General features: G+C 51.4%; 4 protein-coding genes and 1 non-coding gene across 5 annotated transcripts; 2 read left to right on the top strand and 3 right to left on the bottom strand.

Moving 5' to 3' along the window:
- Positions 1 to 2,019: 2,019 nt before the first annotated feature.
- TGME49_271820 (lipoyltransferase and lipoate-protein ligase subfamily protein) lies at positions 2,020 to 7,699 on the bottom strand (the record flags this gene model as incomplete). Its single annotated transcript, XM_018781630.1, has 8 exons — positions 6,508 to 7,699; positions 5,999 to 6,154; positions 5,384 to 5,432; positions 4,708 to 4,853; positions 4,008 to 4,244; positions 3,151 to 3,253; positions 2,425 to 2,475; positions 2,020 to 2,096 (listed from the first exon to the last, which is right to left on the bottom strand). The coding sequence occupies exons 1-8, from the start codon at positions 7,117 to 7,119 to the stop codon at positions 2,020 to 2,022; spliced, it is 1,431 nt and encodes a 476-aa protein (XP_018636666.1). The 5' UTR covers positions 7,120 to 7,699.
- A 236-nt stretch (positions 7,700 to 7,935) lies between these two features.
- Positions 7,936 to 8,008, bottom strand: TGME49_271830. Its single transcript has one exon. It is a non-coding gene; the product is annotated as a tRNA-Arg (tRNA).
- A 666-nt stretch (positions 8,009 to 8,674) lies between these two features.
- TGME49_271840 (hypothetical protein) lies at positions 8,675 to 12,952 on the top strand (the record flags this gene model as incomplete). Its single annotated transcript, XM_002365788.1, has 10 exons — positions 8,675 to 9,891; positions 10,287 to 10,465; positions 10,725 to 11,150; positions 11,255 to 11,363; positions 11,464 to 11,583; positions 11,869 to 11,937; positions 12,050 to 12,154; positions 12,323 to 12,409; positions 12,518 to 12,621; positions 12,721 to 12,952. Exons 1-10 carry the CDS (start codon positions 8,983 to 8,985, stop codon positions 12,950 to 12,952), a joined length of 2,340 nt encoding a protein of 779 aa, XP_002365829.1. The 5' UTR covers positions 8,675 to 8,982.
- Positions 12,930 to 13,959, bottom strand: TGME49_271850 (hypothetical protein). Its single transcript, XM_018781631.1, has 6 exons — positions 13,730 to 13,959; positions 13,631 to 13,664; positions 13,549 to 13,572; positions 13,360 to 13,486; positions 13,247 to 13,298; positions 12,930 to 13,190 (listed from the first exon to the last, which is right to left on the bottom strand). The coding sequence occupies exons 1-6, from the start codon at positions 13,907 to 13,909 to the stop codon at positions 13,134 to 13,136; spliced, it is 474 nt and encodes a 157-aa protein (XP_018636667.1). The 5' UTR covers positions 13,910 to 13,959; the 3' UTR covers positions 12,930 to 13,133.
- Positions 13,960 to 14,697: 738 nt separating this feature from the next.
- On the top strand, positions 14,698 to 18,748 carry TGME49_271860 (tRNA (Uracil-5-)-methyltransferase; the record flags this gene model as incomplete). The annotated part of the gene is made up of 9 exons (XM_018781632.1): positions 14,698 to 15,711; positions 15,839 to 16,039; positions 16,344 to 16,497; positions 16,746 to 16,867; positions 17,250 to 17,378; positions 17,747 to 17,861; positions 18,069 to 18,174; positions 18,322 to 18,370; positions 18,515 to 18,748. The coding sequence occupies exons 1-9, from the start codon at positions 14,806 to 14,808 to the stop codon at positions 18,746 to 18,748; spliced, it is 2,016 nt and encodes a 671-aa protein (XP_018636668.1). The 5' UTR covers positions 14,698 to 14,805.
- Between the last annotated feature and the right edge of the window lie 1,187 nt (positions 18,749 to 19,935).

The raw sequence follows: 19,935 nt of genomic DNA, 5'->3' as shown, positions 1-19,935 counted from the left end.
CCCCCCCCCCCCCGCCCCCCCCCGGTGTCCGGGTCCGCTCGTGACTTGTTGGCTCGTGCGTGCAGCGATTCTGACGCAGAGGCGGATTGTCGCTGCGTGGTGCTTCGTCGAGCGAGGGCAAGAAGGTGCTTGTTTCCTGTTGTTACCGGAGTTCTGCGGTCTGCGTCTGTCCGGCCAAGGTTCGACGGCCTTTTCAAAAGCCGGAGAACCTGCGGCGCTTGCTCTGTCTACGTTATTTCAGGTGGCTCGCCACAGAGGGCGCAAAAGAGGGAACGGGTCGCTTTTCACTGTCTGTGCCTTGTATCTTCTGTTTGTTTGATGACACGCGCTCCATCATCTGCATCTCTTGCGTGTTTCGCCTTTCACGTGTGCCTCGCTATTCGACTGAAGACTTCTTTCTGCGTCGTTTGGAGATGTGCAGACCAATCCATGTGCGCGGTCGGCAGCTCTCTCTGTGTGCACATGAAGAGACGAACGACAGTTTCCTTTTAAAAAACCAACATCCACACAGCGACGCCTCGCTTGCCACCAGGTGCGACACAGTTCGATCCCCACAACAGCGTCTAGTTTCTTTCGAAAAGTTTGATTCCGTATAGAATATTCAGTCCGTCCTGTATAAGAAATTATCTCTTGAGTTTTCACAGTTTTTTGGAATGACCAGTCTGGATGCTTACGTGTTTCTTACCCCCACGGGTTACTCCCTCTGTGCGTCTCTAGCCGCGGTTTTCTGGCTCTTCTTCGGATGGATACACTTCGCGCAGATCACATTCACAGAGATTATTTCGCAGCACAACAGGCCGAGGCGTAGGCTTTTGTTGATTCTCGGTCCGTACCCGGGGATGCTCCCACGGTGCGTTTCACTTCAGTATTCTGCGTTTGTTCAAACGGCGAGCGTGTGTGTGGGCCTCTGCTCTGAGAGGAGGACGCAAAATCTGCATGCGCGCCAACAGGCTCATTAAGGATCAATAGCGAGGAAACGCAGACAGTGCACTGTCTCCAGGGTATAGAGATTGTGGTTGTTGAGTCTGCCTGCTAAAATCTCATCTTCCCGTTCTGTCCTTATCCTCGTGCTTTCTTCGACTTCTCACACCCCCTTTTGTTGTGCACAGTCACTGCAGATATAGAGACAAAGGTGTAAAGGGGGGTGGCTCTACTCGCATGTATGTGTCCGTATGTATAATTGTATCTCCACATAATATATATATCTATATGCATATATACATACGGCTTGGTCTTCACCCACATATATCTGACTGTACGTACGTCTGTGTTTACAGATGTATTAATATCAATATATATCTGAGAGAAAGAGAGGTACTAATACGCATCTGCTTCTTTGACAAATCCATGCTTCTCCGTAGGTGTGTCGATACATGTGCTTGAAAGAGGCGAGGAGCAGATGTGTGTCGTGAACTGTAGTCTGGTCTTGTTCTTCGTCCGTGTGATGTGCATGACGAAAGGAGCGGAAGAGTTTTTCTTTCTCCCTGTGGCACTTGTACATCCCTGGATTTCGTCTGTGCCGCGAAAAGGGGACTTGACTTCGACGAACGTCGCCTCGGAGGAGAGCAGGGAAACGCCAGGAGGCGAAAAGCAAGTCGAGGCGACACAGATTTTCGCGCTCGCAGTCCACTCGAACGAGGCTGAAGGAGAGCGGCAACCTCGATTCGCCCTCGCGACGAATACGAGAGAGGGAGAAAACAGCTACTAGACACGGAAGGAGAGAAAGGAAGCACAAGTGGGCCAGACGAACGCCGCGGAGAGAGAAGAAGACCGACATGAGTGAGAGAAGTATTTCGCGACGACACGTAGACTACGTGGAAACTACGGCTTTCCAAATGGTCGTATCTTCGAAGTTTCCAGCTCTGCTTCTCTTGAAGCAGTCCAGTCCAGCTGTTCTTGTCTTCGAGGCTTTTGAGGTCTTCTTCCCTTCTGAATGTTTTCAAATTTTCTGTCTCGGACGCTTAAAGATCTTCTTCCAGAGTCTGCAGATTGCCTTCTCTTCCGGGCCGCTCCTCAGCCTCACTCCTGAGTCGCCGTCGACAGCCAGTCTGCGAACTCCCTCAGGTGACTGTCGAGTTCTGGAGAGACCTTCTCCACTGCATGGGCACAAAGAGGCAGACGGGAGGAGAGGAATACAGGAAAAAAAGAGAAAAAACAGGAAAAAGGAGAGCTAAAGGAAGAAGAACGGAAGGACCGATAACAGAAGGAACGCAAGCAGAATACACAGGGGCAGATATATTAATCACGCGCATGCGAAGGAAGGGAAAAAAGCAAAACAAACAGCTGGACAAAGAACTCATCAAAGACACGGACGACAAACAAAGAATTAAGGTGACAAGGAGACAGCAAGGTACACTGCAGACCATGGAGACGGAAAATCCAGAACAAAGACGACAAAGGAGACACCGGGAAAAGCGAGCTCACGTTTGATGGCGAGGATGGCGCGCTTCAATTCCGACTCCGTGAATCGACAGCCTGATACACAAACATTCGTCGGTGTCTGGGGAGTCCACGCTGAGATCGGGTGTACATACACTGACAGTCGCCCAACACGATGGGGCCTACACACGAGCGACTGACCCTCTTGCCTTCTCACAAAAGCACAAACGCACTTGTGAGCAATTGCTCAGACACTTCTGGAGGCAGACATGAGTTCGCGTGTATGTCCGAGTACAAAGACTCGCACAAGAGCTCGGCGGCTGTGTCTGTGCAGCAAGAAGAGAGTAAAAAAATACACCTGGTCGGCCTACACAGGCAAGGGGCGCGGTCTAGGGGAAATGTCAGTGCCTGTCTCATTCGAGGCCCGTGACAGGACGAGCATGGCTGCGAGAAAGTCCGCCGCAGCATGCGTGCTCAGCTGAGCATCCCCCCGACGTGAAGCAGCACTGATAACGTCGACGCTCGAATTCCAACACTCGAAGCTGGCGGCTAACCATGCCAGACGCGCTGGGCTCCCTGCCCTTAAACCGACCTTGGCGTCACTTTGGCGGGTCACAAAGCTGCCTACCTGAAGACAGCGGTGTTTGTGAACTTTCATCACTGGTTTGTCTCTAAATTCGGCGAGAGGGACACCGATCTAGCTCGAGGATCTCGATTGAGAAACAAGATGTTTATCTCTCTTTCCTGATTTCTTGTCACGAGAAAACTCACCCCGAATGGCCTCAGTGAAGGCGTCCACGAGATCAGGGAAGAGACAATCCGAGAAGACTTTCACATCTGTCACGGATCCTTGGGAGACATTGACATGAACATCCTGCGCGCACCAGCAAATCGCATCCAAACGCCTTAACGCCGAATGCCAAACTTCTACACGTTGCATGTTTCAGCCTCATGCGCGTCCGCCACATACGCAGGCTGACGAGAGTCAGACTCGTCGCCAGTTAAACAGAAGCGCAGCGCTCGCCCTCGCCCCCTCAACACCTCGTCGGGTGTGCAGACAAAGTGCACATGCGAAAACCTGTTGGAAGTTGTGATAAAGGAACTCAGGTCGGAAGTGGAAATCCAGAAAGCTGCAGAAATGCAGAAAGAGCTCCAACTCACAAGGGACGAGACGAGCGAAATTCTGTTCGGAGTTCAAATCCCAGCGCTTCTGCTTTGCATGCAGAGCCACCTCGGTCTTTGTATGCTTTAGAGCTCGTAAAAGGCATCCCAGAGAACTCGACTACCGCAAGCAGAGAGACACACAAAGGAGCTGTGTCCATACACAGCCGGGGATCCAAGAAAAACTGAAAAACAACTTCTTCGGACACTCCATCAATCTACATGCACACAAAACTACGGATACCTATATATATATATATATATATATGCATGAGAATATCTACGGATTCGAGGAGCTGCGTCCGTCTGCAGTGATGGATTTGAACGAGCGCATTTCGAGATATATTTCAGGAGGTTCGGGAAGATGTGCGACTTGGGGACGATGCGGCGACACGGCCGAGCGAAGTCGCGGAGATGCCAGACAGATTCAGGAAGGTCGGCAGACCTGACGAGTGCAGAAAACCTACAAAAGTTCCCCAGGGAAAGCGACGAGAGAGGGCGCGCTCAAAGGCAGGACTGTGCCCGTATCGCCACTCCCAGTTGGAGAGGGTCTCAACGTGATTTCTGAAGACCGGGTGGTCGCGCATGCACGACTCGGTTCCCTCAATTCGGAGTTTCTCTACAGGCTCCATTCCGCGGACGACATCCTCCGCCGCCGCCGACCCGTACTCCTCGACAAACGAATCGACGATGGCGCTGCACAGCTGACAAAACGCAGGAATGCAGGCAGCGCGCGTCAAGTGAGAGGCAGCCATGGGGAACGCGACGAAATCAAGCTGCGCACGAGACAACAGAAGAGAGAAGAAGAGAGAAGAAGAGAGAGAGAAGACGAAGAGAGAGGGACAAAGACGAATCACTGGAGTCTGGCCCGAGAGAGAGGGAGGTGACGCATCTCGCCCGGAACGAAGAACGAAGAACAGACCTCTAAAGAAAAAAAGAAATCTCGCTTCGCTCAAACACATTAGAGAGAAGGCGAAAACAGGCAAAACGCGTCTCCGGAGCCTCTCCGTCAAGTATGGTGAGATGCCAGTGAGGCGGCGAATGCGAGCCGCCTTGCCGGTGCGGAGCTCTGTGTAGACAGAGAAGTCCCAGCTTGGACATGTGTCTCGACGGATGCGTGCGGACGTATTTACTCGTCCGGGCGGCCTCACACAGAGGGTCACTTACGTTTTCATGCGTAATTCCTGCATGCAGAGTCTTCAAATTCACCACGCGCGCTGCAACGCTCTTCACGCTTTTGCTCTCCAGCTTCTCCTTGCTCGGCGTCAGGTATCTCCCCAAAGCCTCACAGTCCACCTCCCGCATCACCGTGCCTTGAAAACCCATCCACAGCTGCAATCAACTATATCTACATATATTTCGTAAAGCCAAAAGCAGGCCTTCATATATATATATATATATATTAATATATATATATATATATATATAGGTGTATACACGTGAATAGGCCGACATATGCATTGACATATTTATAAATGGTTCGAAATAAGAAGATGTATACAGGCACTAGTATCGACAAGTCATTACATGTGTGTGAATATGAATATATAAATATATAAATATATACATAAAAAGGATGGCACATCTCTACCTGGAGTAATTTGCGCTAACACACGTGAGAGGCCCTCGACTACGTGGTTGCCTGTGTTGAACTTTAACCAAACCCAAAACGCGATCTTCTACAAGCGATATATGGACGCGGATTCCACCTTTTACAGAGAACCAGTTACATGACTTTTTTCTCCTCGGCATATACTCCTGTGAGGACTCTGAGTGCACAAACGTCTTTGAACTTTCTCTGTTCTTTGAAGTTTTCTGTCTCCCCTTCCGCCGTTCGACTCACCGTGGTGCAGCCAGCCGTGTGGCAACTTCGAGTACGCCGCGCCTGAAAACTGGCGAGACAGCGAGGGGGGGGGAGGGAGACGAAAGATGAGAGACAAAGCAGGAAGCGAAGAGAACCGACGAGAGGAGATGCACGCAAGAAGCCCCACAGCACAGACTCGGCAAAATGCGGCGGGACCATGAAGCAGAGACTTTAAAAACAGCCCGAGACAGAGAGACACTGCGAGGAAGCCGCGATCAAGCTTGATCGAGACTCCAGGTGAGAGAAGAGACGAAAAGCGCGTAGAAGAAGCAGCGATAGAGTTGAAGACGAAAAAGAAGAGGACGAAGCGAGAAAAACGAAAGCGAGACAGAAAGAAGAAAAGGAAGAAGACCTGAGGCGGGAAGCAGTGGAAGCGGAGAAATGTGTCATTGGCCTTCGCCTCCAAAGATCCAGAATGTGTGCACATTATGCGTCTTGCTCTGGAGAGCGTCAGCAAAGCGAAGCGACCTCTTGGCGCGCTGCACAGTCGCGGCGCTTCTCTAGGGCGTTTTCCCTTGCTCCGGCGTCGTCGTTCTCTCACCGTGCCTTTCTCACTTTTCAAGAGCAACTTTCTTCCTCTCTGTGCCTGCTCACCTTGCGGCCATCGGCAGCCACCAAGTCGTTTCTCCCGCTCGCTGCACCTGCAATGCCGAAGGCCTTCTCCAGTGCCCTCAAAATAATTCTGTTGTTTCGCTCCTTGTTGTGCATCGCCAGAGGGTCCAGGAAAGTGAAGCATGTGTTCCCCAGGTCCTGCGAAAGACAGAGAAGGCGCCGCCTAGGACGAATTTCTAAGGGGCATCATCAGGGCAACCTCGCGTCCTCTGGACGAGTGAAGCGGACTGAAGACGTTCGACCCGCAGCAGAAAAAGGAGACAGACGAGGAGGAACACAGGCGAAGGCGGCGAGGGAGAAAAAGGAGATAGAAGCAACGGTACAGACAAAAGGAGAGAAGGACAAGAAGAAGGAGACGGAGGGGGTTCGGGGAAGGGAATGAAGGAGAAACGAGTGAGTGACGAAAGAGAAGAAAGAAGGACGCAGAGGAGAGAGTGAAAGGGTAGGAGAAAGAATGACAGAGAAGGCGACAAGAGAGGTTCGCTCTCTACCTGGTACACAGCGCCGCCTCCTGTGTAGCGTCGAGCGAGCTTCACACCATTTTCCTCCATTTTTTGAATGTTGCATTCACTCCAGGCATTCTGGTGTCGCCCGATGACGATGGTTTTGTCATTTCTCCACAGAAAGAGGAGCGGCGCACGAAACCCTGCCCTCTGAGTTTGCGCCTCGTCCCTCTTCGTGCCGCTCCCACCGACGGAGGTCACCAGGCCTCGACCCCGCCCAAGGACGTCAGCGAGAAAGCATTCTGCTGCGAGGTTTTCGACGATGTCTGAGGAAGCAGAAGAGAGAATGTGGAGGTCTCTCGAGCTCGACACATCCCTGGAAGTCGAAAAAGCTGCCTTTCCCTGCCCGTAGGAAAGGGCAGGAGTCCGCGACGACCAAGACTCACGCAGCGCGGCAGGCGAACAGTGAGAGTTTGGACTCTTCCTTGGAGAGGAGCAGTTACGCGGAAACCACGGAGCGTCGCCAGAGCAACTACCCTCCTTTTTTGTCTGAAAAGAATGGACCAAGCAGGAGGCGGTGGAACTTGGAGAAAACACAGATTTGCGAACAAAGGGCAGAGGAGGACGAAGCGCCGCCCGACTCGTGGGTACGAGGGACATGGTGTGGAAGAAAGAAATCCGCTCTGCAACAGAAGAGAAGAGACTCGAGACGGTGAGTCTCGCGAGGGAAGCACAGGGAAAAAATCTCAGAGAGAGGGAAGCTTCAAGTGGAGGCAATCAACGACGGGTCGGTGAGAGAACGGAAGCAAGGACAGCAAAGATTGAGGCGACAAAGAGAGCCGAAACGAGCAACAAGAAGGGCGCAAGGAAGGGGATGAGAAGAGAGAGACGAGAGAAACACGAAATCAAGGGCAGAGAATCCCCCAGAAGCGGTCAGCCAGGCCCAGGAGAGAAAGAGACGTGAAACGCAGTTCGCTGTTTTCGCAGGTGTTCAGCGGAACCCGTGTGATATCTGGAAGAGGAAGGCCACGAAAAAGCCCCGGGAAAACTCGCGAGTCACTGGAAAAGAGAAACTACGTGGGGAATGTGAAACAATCGTGAGCAGCGAAGAACAAACATGGCAGGACGCGGCGCCAACGTCCACGAGCCGACAGGCGGGCGAGAGAGTCTGAAGAAGGAAAGGGGGCAAAAAGAGAATCGGAAGAGAAAGAAATGAGAAGGTCAACGAGGTGAGATCAACAACAGCGCTGACGAGTAGAGATGCAGCGGAAATGTGGACCGAACTGGCCAAGCGCGAGTTGAACTGCCGTGAGTGCCACAAGGGGGGGGGACGGAGCAGAGCCCAAGAGGCGAAGGGGTGTAGAGGCACTTCTTCGTCAAGGAGAAACAATCCACTGTTGTCATTGAGAGCAAAAACCGATCAAAAGAGTGAAAAAAAGGAAGGCGATGAGCCTCTTTTGAAACTGATCCAAAACCCACACCAGATGGGACTCGAACCCACAACCTTATCCTTAGGAGGGATACGCGCTATCCATTGCGCCACTGGTGCTCAACAAGTAACCCTCTCGCACGCCGTCCTTCGCCTTCTTTGATGCATACCACGTCTCCACCAAGAATCGCACGAAGCTTCCATTTTCCAAAAAGAAGCGACACTGTCCACACGTGACATGTGACTCTCCGCAGAAATCTCGAATGCGCCTTTCAAGGTGAGCGGCAACTCTCTGAGAAGGGCAGCGTAAGGGGAGAACACCGAACTCGGAATCAGTCGATTGTTTCTAACTGGCCAGTTTCGTTCGTGTGGACAACAGGATAGACAACAAAGAGTGTTTCAACCCAGGGGTGATCTATAACCGCAAAGGTCGCTCACAACTAGGCGGCATTTACCGAAAATCGCATGTCGTGTCTGGGTTACAAGACACACAAAGGCGAGGCGGGAGCCCTTCGCTGATCGCTATACCGCTGCTTTAACTGTTGGCTGCGTTCCCTGGAAACCTCCGTTTCCTTCAGCCCGAGCCACATGGATTATGTCGTTGTAGAGTGAGAAAAAATTGGGAACGCGGAAGCCTAGCTGCACGATTGCGAGGCAAAAAGTCGGATGAATCGACGTCGTTGCCACTCGACAGGCGTGGCGGCCAAGCGGAGTGAGTTTCTCAACTTTTTTGTGCATGCGCTTTGAATCGACAGCCCCATCGCAGCCAGTGAAACTCTCCACGATGGACGCATACCGTTGATTTCCTAGAGATTCAAACTCCGCTTAGTTCTCAGGAAATATCTTTCGAGCAGCTGCCGCCGCGCCATTCCTTGTGCTGCCGAAAAACAATGCAAAGTAATCGAATCGCAGCGACAGTGGCGAGCATCTCTTGCGTTTGTGGCACGCAAGAGAACTAGCCGTTCCTTTCGACGCAACACGACGAAAAACGCCTTCTTTTCTTTTGAAAAATGCTCCGTACAGTCCCTTCCCTGTTCTGACAGGTGCTTTCCCCGACTTCCTCCTTTGGTTCTGGTCGTCCGACTTTATTGTGGATGGTCGTTGCCTGTGTAGGCTTCGGGGGAAGCGCGTCCCCTTTGTTTTCCTTCTCTTCCAGAATGGTGAACTTGAAAGGGTGCTCGAAGGAATGCTTCCTCTCGGGCTGTCGGGGTCGAGGGCCTCTTTCGCCTGAGCTGACTCGCGACGCTCTCTCGATGCGGGAAACGCTGATGCGCCGCCGAGTCCAGTTTCTTCGAACGCAGTCCGAAGCTGCAAGAGCTGCAGAGAGTGGTGAGCAGCAGCCGACCGCGATTGTGAGTCGTCGGGATTCCCTCGTCGTCTCTCGAACTCGTAGACTTGGTTGCAGCGCATCTCCACATCTGCCCCCACGGCCGTGTTCTTCGTCAGCTCAGACAACAGGACCCGCACACAGACTCGAAAGATGGAAAAGCCATTTAGAGAGTAGACCATCGTGTGTGGCTGGCGGTGCCGGCCAGTCGTTGACGCCGGAGTGTACTGACTCCTCAGCCTGCCTTCCCTCGCGCTACGCTGCTGTGAGGACGCGGTCCTATTCGCAGCTGCGAACGCCACTGTTTTCGCCAGCGTCGGCGTCCACCCCCGGAGCGTACGCGCGAATCTGTCCGCCATTCACAGTACCCTTTGCGTCTCGCGAAGAGGAGAAGAAGGTGCTGATGACTTTGCATGCTGTCCAACAATACGACGACGACACGAAGCTGTCACTCAAGGTGTTTCACCTCCAAGAGCTCGCTCAAACCAGCATGACGTTCAGCCAACTGAGCCTGGATGAGAGATTCCTCCGTCTCCTGCGCGACATCCACGCAAATGCCAAAGACCTGTCTCCTGCTCAGCTCCAGGCCCTTGCTGTCTCATGCCGAGAGTTGAATTTGAACGGCGCGGATATCATGTGGAAAACGGTAGCGCGACACATTGTTCGACTCACGAAAGTGAGTCTGCCGGTGCTGGAAGGGAAGCCTGGGGGGCGGCAATGTGGCTAGCAGCTGACTCTACAAAAGACGCGGGGATCCGGCACCGCAAATGAGCCCTCTGGACTACTTTTCCTGAGTGGATTCAGAGTGGCTTCAACGTCGTATGAGCTGCATTTCCAGGACTTCTAGCTGTCTAAAGGAGTCCAGAGCGGTGCCGATACACGATAGTGCACTCCCATAAAGGCCTCGGGTGTCTGTGCATGACACCGCAAGAAGGCGCAAGCTATTCGTTGACGCTCCTGACGCATCACTGGCATCGAAGCGAAGCGTCGGGATCTGCTGAAGCAAGCGCTGCGATGAAACTGAAGGAGTGAAACGATTCGAGGTTTTTTTGTGAATTCTTCTGTGTGCAGAGTCCGTCGGCACCAGTCAGCGGAATCACCTTCAGTCAGGTGGCCCACGCGATGTCCTGTTTCGCCAGCAAAAAGGCTGAAGTCCAGAGACACCTGAGGCACATGCTGAAGTACATCCTGCAGGGGTCGCGCAGACTTAACGAGCACGATATCGTCTGCGTCCTTTACACTCTCCGGAGGTATGGCTGTCACACGCTTAATATGTCTGTCAAGCGCTTCCCTGCGTCTTTCTTGGATATATGTGAAGCCACTTCCTATGGCTAGAAGACTTCATCAACCGTATGTTAGTCGTCGGACCGGCTCTGTTGTGCATCTTCATGAGCCAGAGAACACGAGTCTTTGAATGTTTCCTGACAATTTGGAACTGGAATACAACGTGCTGGCAATCTGGTTTGGATCCAATGGTGGGTTCTGTCGCGTGCATGCACTTTTTGACAGGTACAACTGCAACGCCACAGAAACAGATGGACGATCCGATTGGCCGTACCTCCGTTGCCTCCGCCTCTGCGCGTCCATTGTGGAAAGCCGCCTTGCGGACTTTCACCCCCGTTTTCTAGTGTACATTATCTATGAGTTCGCTCTCACTGGCGTTGTACCATGGCGATTGGTTTACCGGTCAAACAACTTAATCAAACAGTCTGTTCATCGCCTATCGGACAAAGAGCTGGCCCTGTACGTTTTGGCATCGTCCAAGTACTGTCTTCTGGACACGCAGTTACTCAAGCGCATCGGCAGACGACTCAGCGACGATGCGCTGAACTTCCAGTTTTCCAACGCCAGCTTATCGATGTTGTTGTACGGCTTTGCCTCAATGAATTTCCGCGAAAAGAATCTAATCAAGCTGTGCTGCGAAAGGATACAAAAGTAAGCTCCGCACGACAGCGTTTGCAGTCGGTCGCTCTCCGTTGCGAGTCCGCGGTTGCACAGCGAAAGTTTAAAACTGAATCTTATTCCTCCGTTTTTTCCAGGGCTGCATGTACCCTCGAGGAGATCACGGTCGCCCAACTGGCTTACGCGCTCGGCAGGCTTGGTGTGCGCGAGGAAGCGACATGGAAGGCGCTGGCAAAAGCGGCAGCGGTAGGCATTGCAGAGGACTCAATTTTGCACTTCGTTGTTGAAGGAGAGGTTTCCCGTTATGTTCGGCTTTCACCGTGGCTCGTGTGTCTTGCTCAAACAGGATTGTATGGACTGTATGTCACCCGCGGAAATATCGAGCACGGTGCATGCAGCAGGGAAAGTTGGCTTTGCAGACGAAAGGCTTTTCTCCGCCGTCGTCGAACACGCGACAAAACTGCAGGTACGGCCAATACAGCGCCTGGCAATTCTCAAAGAAGTTTGCTGTTCGTTCCCTGGTCATTCGGCAATTCTCCTTATCCGTCGATAAGTGTGTTTTTTAAAATATGGGAAACCAAGTTCCGGCGTTACGAATCTTGCTGACACTGCCACAACCAGCACTGGCAGTGGTGGCAGCAGTCTTCGTGTCTGCCGCCTGTCATAGTGTCGCAGTCGTGCTGGTGGCTGCGTACCGTCAACGAAGTGGGCAACGGTTGCTCCCTGCTGAGTTGTGAATGATTGTCTTCAGGTTGCATTCAGTACGCAACAACTACTGAATCTCTTGGATGGCCTCGCGCTCGCGGGGTTTTTCCACCAGGTAAGGGGAAAACTCAGTGAACTCATGCTCATGCGTCCAAGTTGTGAAGCATCCCCCTCTAGCGGCGAAACACTCGCATCGGCATATCCTGTGTGTTTGCTACCTGGTGCAGCAACTTTATCAAACTCTCCTCGACAACTTTGTACAAAGTGGTGGAGAGGACGACATCCGTGGTGTCAATCAGCTACGCCGTGTGATGTTCACCATCTTGCTAGAGGTAGGCTGAGCAACTCGCCGGACAGGCTGTGCACGCCGGCCTGGTGCTGCACGAATGGAACTGCATGCTCAGGCGAAAAACTCCTTTTACCATGGTAGCTGGAGAGGTCTGCATGCAAGAAACGTCTACACAAGCTGTGTTGAATCACGTTGTCGTAACTGTGTTCAGTTCTCCAGCTTCCTGGAAAACGTCCCTCAGTCGATCCAGCTGCTTGCCGAACAGCATCAACAGCCGTTTTTGGAACACCAACACCAGGTACGATTGTCTGTCGACAGTAAACCAGTCGCGGCTGCTGCTCCGCGTTTCGTCTGCTTTGTCAATCTCATGGGTGTTGTGTGTCCGGCATTTTTTGCTTGCCGCCAGCCTTATCATCCGGAGCTAAAAGCGTGCTTCGAAGAGATGGATTTTGATGCAAGCGTGCTAAGCTCCAAGGGCGCCTACACGTTTGACGCGAAGATTAAGATCGGGTACGTGAATATCACTAATCATGCTGGAAAACAGAAGGCGCGTTCGAGACGAGCCGACGTACAGGTAATTCGGCTCCGAATGTTATGTGTTTTATGCAGCCCGAATGCTGGCAGTCCGAAAAAGACCGTCGCGCTGGACCTCCTAAGTGAAGGCAACTACTGCCCCATCAGTGGAGAATTACTAGGTGTCGCGAGGCTGAAGAGGCGCCACATGAAAATTCTCGGTTGGAAATACGTAGATGTGCGAAGGAAGACATGGCTTAAGCTTCGCACAAGGGAAGAAAGGTGCAACGCGCTCCGCGATGCCATTGCCACTCAGATTCTTTGTTAGATACTGCCTGGCTGGAGTTAAACATTCAGTGACGGGTGTTGATGCAGGAGCGTACACAGGGATTCCTTTAAGGAAACACTCATACTTTCCTTTTTGGGGGTCACGTATTATACTGCCAAGTCTCGAAAACGATATCTTCACGATTAAGTAAGGGACAACAAGTGGAAAGATATTTGGTTTATCACGCGAGTGAGGGCGGCTGCCCTTCCACCATGGCTGTTCCCGTATTATCGAATGTCTTGATAAAACAATAGCTTCCGTAATGGTTGAAATTCAGTGAAATGACACACTCACTTTTAGGGTCGCTGTTGAAGGGGCATGAGTCGAGAATTCGACGCGCACTGGTCTGTGCAGACGAGGATGGTCATCCGGTACTGGATCATCAACGAGAAAAACTAGTTGCGTACCCTCTGGCGTTATTAATTAGAACGTTCTTGTTCGCGTTTGTGCCAAAGTTGCGCACGGTCGTGTTCGGCGAATTCACGATGACGTACTCTGCGTAGTCATTGTGGGAATCTGGCAGGTATTGCTCCCCTACGGGAAAAATTTTCAATAGCTTTACGGTACCCGCGGCAGAGGTCAGCACAAAAGCGCACCTGGTTGATTCACAGGAAAGACATCTGAATTGTATACACGTGGTTCCCGAGCTCTGAGACTGACACTTAGCACGACTGTTACCCGGGACGCCTTCTTCATACATGATTTGCCGCGCCTAGAAAAACAGTTTATGCGTGAGCACGAGGGGGAGCGGTCCTGCAAGGGCTCACACAAATCTACCTTAGGAGCTTTAACGTCGAGAGTGTTGACGGGATACTCCTCGTCTAGAGGATGTGCCGGTGGTTCACGGTCCAGATTTCCTCTAACAACAGAGTACGCGCAACATTCGCTATCAAGAGAAGCGGCAAGTGCCGCTGTCACGAAAGCCACCTTCATTTTTGGTGCAAAGGCTCTGTCCATTGCTTGAAGGTTGTACCACTTTCGGTTATGCTATGCGCCAGGGACACAACTTAACTGAAGTGAGTGTGAAATGTGTCACTCAACGTTGAGCTGTATGTACCGAGCACGGCTTGCCGTTGCTGCTTTGCCTCACGCCTCATCCACCACAGCGGAGTCTGCGAGACTGGGCCGATCCGCGATGCACGAAAAGAACTGTGAAACTGGGTAGAATTGCATTAACGAACATTCATGAGAATCTGCCGAAGAGAGGCATGCTTCTATGAGGCGAAGTTATGGCAACATGCGTGAAGTTAGCGCCTAACATGGAAAACCGACGTTATTGAGTGACTAGAGGAACACAACCCGGCTCAGCTTGGGACAGGACTATTTAAAAGCTTTTTCTGGGACATTGACAGTGCTAGTTTGGCACAACCACAGAACCGGCAACTTATTTTATGATTCTTATTAACTGGAGTTGGAGCACAGTGTGTTGCTAGTGCTAACATTTCAAGACAATGTAGATCGGGAGTATCAAAAAGCGGTGCCGATGCTACAGTGTGCCATGCCATCCGCACCCGGGGATTCTGGCTGGTAATCTTCATCTTGTTGACACCTTGAGAAAACAATGATCTCTTCGACGGCATTGCTTAGACAGATGTGTCAAGCATGAGGCACTTGTGTGCTGCGTCCGCGGCTGGCGTGGATCGTACATGCGCCATGGTTCCATGTGGAGTGCATGCAGCAGACGGGGCTACCAAATTCCTTTCCGAACTCGGGTGTTCGAATGTTCTAGGATACGCGGAATTGACATACATGTTTGCCTGTTTGTTTCATGTGTTGTCCGAGGATACCCACTGGTGTACTGGATGCCTCTAGAGATGTAGTGCTAACCGTGCGCAAGACATCACGGATAGCAAATGAGTCCCAGGTCGAGTCCGAAGCATGGACGCAGCTGTCATTCCGATGGGACTTGGCGTCTTGTAATCATCATAATTTATTCTCTGGTGCTGAATGTACTTTCATCATGTTCGGCATTTCGTGTGGGAAGTCGCTACCACTTTCCGACTTCCGGGCACCTGTCAGCGCGATCACTAGAGCGCCTAGGCGTGTGCAACGGAACTCCGCCCTGCTCAGTCATTCGCGATGACACGGCGCGAAAGGAGCGCCGTTGGTCTTTCAAGCTCCCTCTGAGGCTTATTAAATCACACCAGAAAACTTCCCGTACCCCATCGCAGGTGGTTCTTTATGCATCACTCGATGGCCACAACTCCGCGGCTACTCCGCCTGCTCACGACGGCACCAGCATCGATAATGTGAAAAGAGACCAATACCGGCCGTCCGATGGCGATATAGTCCTAGTCCATATTCAGTTCATTATTGACACAGGTGAAGGGTTCGGGTCAATCTGTTTTGGAGGCGACAGATGCGTCTCAGACTGCGGGCACCCTGACCATAAAGCGGGGTGCTGCGACCCTCAACCATCAAGATCTCTCGAGAGTGGACTGAAGCAAACAGAAATAGCGACAGCTTTTGCTCGTCATGAAAATCCAGCCTCACCTTCATCTTCGTCTGTGGCTGACCCTCCTGATGACCGAAACGCTCCTCCTCAGTGTCAAGGGAAGCACGGGAAGCCTGTTTTTGTTCCTTTCTCAATACCCGGTGAATACGTCTGGGTGCGAATCCACAAAGCACTTGCGCAGCACAGCATTGGATTCATTGTCGCTTACGTCAACGCGCCTTCTCCTCGGCGGGTGACATCTCCATGTCCCTACTTTGGAGCGTGCAGTGGATGCCAATATCAGCATATGCCACTGTCAATGCAGGTACGATATAGCCGTTGTCGACAGGCTTCCAGCTCTGGCTTTGATAAATTTATGAGACCCTTTAGGCACATGATAAATCCGCTTCCAGAGGTATGGATTCATCTGTCCTCTGTGGCTGCGTCTTCAGCATGAGGTAAAACGAGGTCATGTCCAAGGCGTTCTCTGCCGACTGGCTGGTTTGCCCGAGAGTGCAACCGTAAATCCGGTTCTGTCGAACAACGAGCGTGGAGGATACCACTACAGGTCAAAAATCACCCCTCACTACACGTTTTACCAAGCGGGTAGCCTTCCGGCGGTGGGGTACAACGACGTGCGATATCCGAGACGAGTACGTCCAACCGTGGCAGGGAAATACGCAACGTTCACTGCAGCCTGCCTCAACTGCAAATCCCCCCATAGATGGTGCTTTACAGGCGTATCATCTGCCACTAGGATGATCTGTCTGATTCCTTGCTGCAAACTATCATTTTGCTTTTGGGGATGCCCACACTGGGAACATAAGTGTGGACCTCCATTCCGACGTCAAGTGGTGTTTGCAGTTGCGGTAGTTTCTTTCTTTGGAATGTTGTGAGAGGAAAACCCGGACCGTCGTGCGTTAGTAGTGCGCATATATTATTACTTTCTGCGACCAGGTTCTCGAAATTGAGTCTTGTAAACTGGCCTTGAGGTCGGTCAACGAGAAGCTTGCTGAGATCCGCAAGCAGATCGCCGTTCAAGCTCAAGCTGTGTCCCCTGACGCAGCAGAAGCGCGGCAAAAAGGTGCAACGGTTTTGTTACGTGATACAGGTGAGAGTTCGAAGTGCGCAGATCATGGCTTAAATACCCCTTGGTTTTCTCGCGCACGGAGTGTTGTCCTAAAAGTGGCAGAAACGTAACAGCGTGACTGTTTAGATCTGATCCCATCTATCCCCTTACCCGTGCTTCTTGACGCTTTAGTCTTGTGGCTCGAGCGTTTCTGTCAGCATAAACTGTATCCACCAAAGACGTCCGGTGAAAACTGATTATGCTGTACGATTACCGTTTTTTTTCTGCAGGTTTGAATTCCGTCACAAGCGACCCCGGGACACTATGCGCATCCACTGGGATCGATGGCCTTCACTGCTGGTATAGAGCAGGAGACTTCTTCCAAGTCAATCGTCGCGTTTTGCCTCTTCTGGTAAGGCTTGGTCAAACCTAAAAGGTAGCGAGCTGTACCCTCCGTAACTGCTGCGGGGAACCGCGAGTCTCCTCGGTCCCCGAACACGGTGTCTGGTGTCATCAAAGAGGCCTTCCATTCTGGCCAGTATCCAGTCAAATCTTTCCGTTTGTGTGCATAGACTGTGCCATTGATTTCTGCGTAAGTGCAAAACGTGCTCGGCCTGCACTGGCCTCGTATCCCCGAACGATGAGTCCAGCGTCCAAGGGTCATCTTCAGCTCTTTGGCCTTTGTCTCAGGGTCATGAGTTTCACGGGATGTATAGTTTCCTACCGTAGCGGATTCCCCCAGAAATCGATGCGAACGAACGTTTGTCTTACATCTCTCATATTTGTGTTTTTAGGTTTCGCACGTGAGGGAACAACTCCGCGATCTGCGTGAAGTCCCTGGACAGCAACCTCCCCACCGTCGCCTCCTTGACTGTTACTGCGGTGTCGGACTCTTCGCCTTGGCATGCCACGATGACTTCGATGTATGTGCTGCTTGCGGAAGACCTGCTTGGGAGACGTGTGTCACGTATGTCTGTGCGTCTATGTAAAAGCATGCGCTTATCAATAGACTGCGTGTATATCTAATGCATGCTACAACACTACACAACACCAGATATATAACCACGCATACACAGAGCCCTGTCATGACTCCGTCTGACAGAGCCAGTCTATCGTCGCGAGTGTCCATCGAATCCAACGATGCAAAGAGTAAAGGGGATTCCGCGATGTTCGGTTGTTTCTATTTCTACAGTAACTGCGACCGAAACTGTGCTGTGTCTACAATAGACCCAGCATACTCACACATGTGGGCACAACGGAAAGACTATCTTTTCGTGCGTATTGCCTTCAGGAAGTGGTTGGTTTTGACGTATGTTCATCAAGCATAGAACTGGCAAAATACAATGCACAGTTCAACTCCAAGTGGAGAGCGCGTTTCGAGGTCAGCGACGCGAAGAACTTTTTTGGTAAGGCTGTGGCTGTTTTATCTCGCATCGGTTGTGTCGACGGTCTTAGGGCCGGAGGGTGTCTCCTGCACTCTCTTTTTTGACAATTTCCTGTCGCATGTTCCGAGTCAATTCGTTAGGCTAAGATGGATGGCGACAGATGCTGGAAACGCTTCCATCGCCGTGGTAATACTGCACGCCGATGCTGGAAAATTTGTTTCTTTTCAGAATCCTTTAGCGCGGGGCACTCGTCCTCGGACAAGAGCCGTTTGTTTGTTGTTCTTGACCCGCCAAGAAAAGGATGCGATTCCGAGTTCTTGCTCAGCTTGCTCAAGTAAGTGAGCGGGCGCGCAGCTCGACAGGTTTGGAGGCCAGTTTCTCCGGAAATTTGAATTGCCTTTGCACAAGTTCTTTTTCTGGGTCCTAGTCACGGAATGGGTTTTCATCGAAGAACGCGTGTGAATTTCACTTACACTTCCAGGCTGAAACCGGAACGAATTGTGTACATATCATGCCACCCGGCAACGCAGGTAGGCAGCAAGCTTTCTAGCTCGTGCAGCAGATAGAACCCCCGATCTCTAGATTGTGGCATGCATGCTTTTCCATCCTCGACTTGCATTCAGCTTGATTCTGGTTTGCAGTGGTTTCTTGTCGACCATACTCTGCATTTTCAGGCGAGAGATTTGAAAGCTGTTTTGCCCCTGTACACGGTGAAGAACATTCAGCCTTTCGACATGTTTCCTCACACGCGACATATCGAATGCGTTATCACCTTGGAGCGATCCACTAAACAGTACACTCCAGAGCAACCTCACGGCTGTCCGATTCCAGCTACTCATAAAATCGCCAAGGCGAGAAAAACAGAAGGAATCCCTAGCGAGACACATGGCTGGTACACGCGCACTTGACTGAGACAAACGAAACCCTCTCCGCGACAGTTGCTGAAATCCTGTCAGGCTTCTGGTTGTCGGGGTCACCATGTGTACGGAGGACCCAGCAAAAAGGTAGCCGATTCTTTCATCAGATGGAGATTCTATTCTTTCTGCATTGTGCATTGCCTTCATTACAATTATCAAACCACACAACATTCACGTGCAGTGGAAGACGAATTTCGTTTATAACCGTCTTTTGACTTGTCGCTGAGTGCGGAACGGTGCCGTCGATGTGCCATGACGAGAACATTTCGTATGAAACCCAACTCGAATTCTTGCTGAAGCAACGATGCTGCGTTTTAATTTATGGAGGTGTGACAGCAACGATGCTATGCTTTGAGTTTAGTACGCATTCTGCGGACTGTTTCCAGTTTCCCCTCGCCATATCTTAGGGATGTTGTCTGAGCAGAATCTGTAGAAGTGTCGGCGCCCAGGCCTACCTGGAGGGACTCCCTCCCTTCTTTCTTTGCCTCTTCATGTGGAAGTTACAGGGAAAACAGCATCGAAGTTTATCCCAACTTTAGTGATCTTTGCGGTGTCTGGCATTTAAGGTGTGGCAGGAGCCAGGTGTAGACCAGTTGAATTTTTGTGTCGTATTCAGGACTAACAATGCCTGCGTACTCAGTATGATTATGTGATGCTTCTCAAGCAACAAAGATCGCCGTTGTCGATCCCAGTTTCGGTCTCCAGAATGCGATCGTTCGCGCAGAATGGAAATACTTCGTCATTCAAGAACCGATGTAGGCTCGCCTCCGTTTTCTAGTACAGTACCTAGGGTTTATCCTTGTTGGGTTTCTTTTGGCATCTGAAAAATAATTGAGAGCTTATCCCCTTTACTCTTTGCATCGTTGGATTCGATTGACACTCGCGACGATAGACTGGCTCTGTCAGACGGAGTCATGACAGGGCTCTGTGTCAAGCAAAGTTGACAGACTCAGGTCTCTATCGATGAAGAAGGGCGTTTCGTGTGCATGACAGTAATAACCTCAAGACGCTGAGAGGTCGCCGCGTCCAACTGGTGTATGAAAGCCGTCCACTGTTGCTTTCTCCTGGAGTGTGTGTTTAATAATAAAGGCTTTCGGCGAACTTTACTTTAGAAGGGCCTTCGGCCCGAGTGGACTTGACTATCCGGATTAAAAACTCGCAAAAGTGTGGTTTCTCAG

Source organism: Toxoplasma gondii, chromosome VIII, assembly GCF_000006565.2.
Source record: "Toxoplasma gondii ME49 chromosome VIII, whole genome shotgun sequence".
NCBI lineage: Eukaryota > Apicomplexa > Conoidasida > Eucoccidiorida > Sarcocystidae > Toxoplasma > Toxoplasma gondii.
This window is presented reverse-complemented; position numbering and strand designations above follow the sequence as displayed.

Coding starts and splice junctions, on each gene's coding strand:
- TGME49_271850 (XM_018781631.1), bottom strand. CDS start 13,909: ATGGACAGAGCCTTTGCACCAAAAATGAAGGTGGCTTTCGTGACAGCG. Junction 13,487..13,548: donor CTTTCCTGTGAATCAACCAG/GTGCGCTTTTGT, acceptor TTTTTCCCGTAG/GGGAGCAATACCTGCCAGAT. Junction 13,191..13,246: donor CTTCAACAGCGACCCTAAAA/GTGAGTGTGTCA, acceptor TGTTTTATCAAG/ACATTCGATAATACGGGAAC.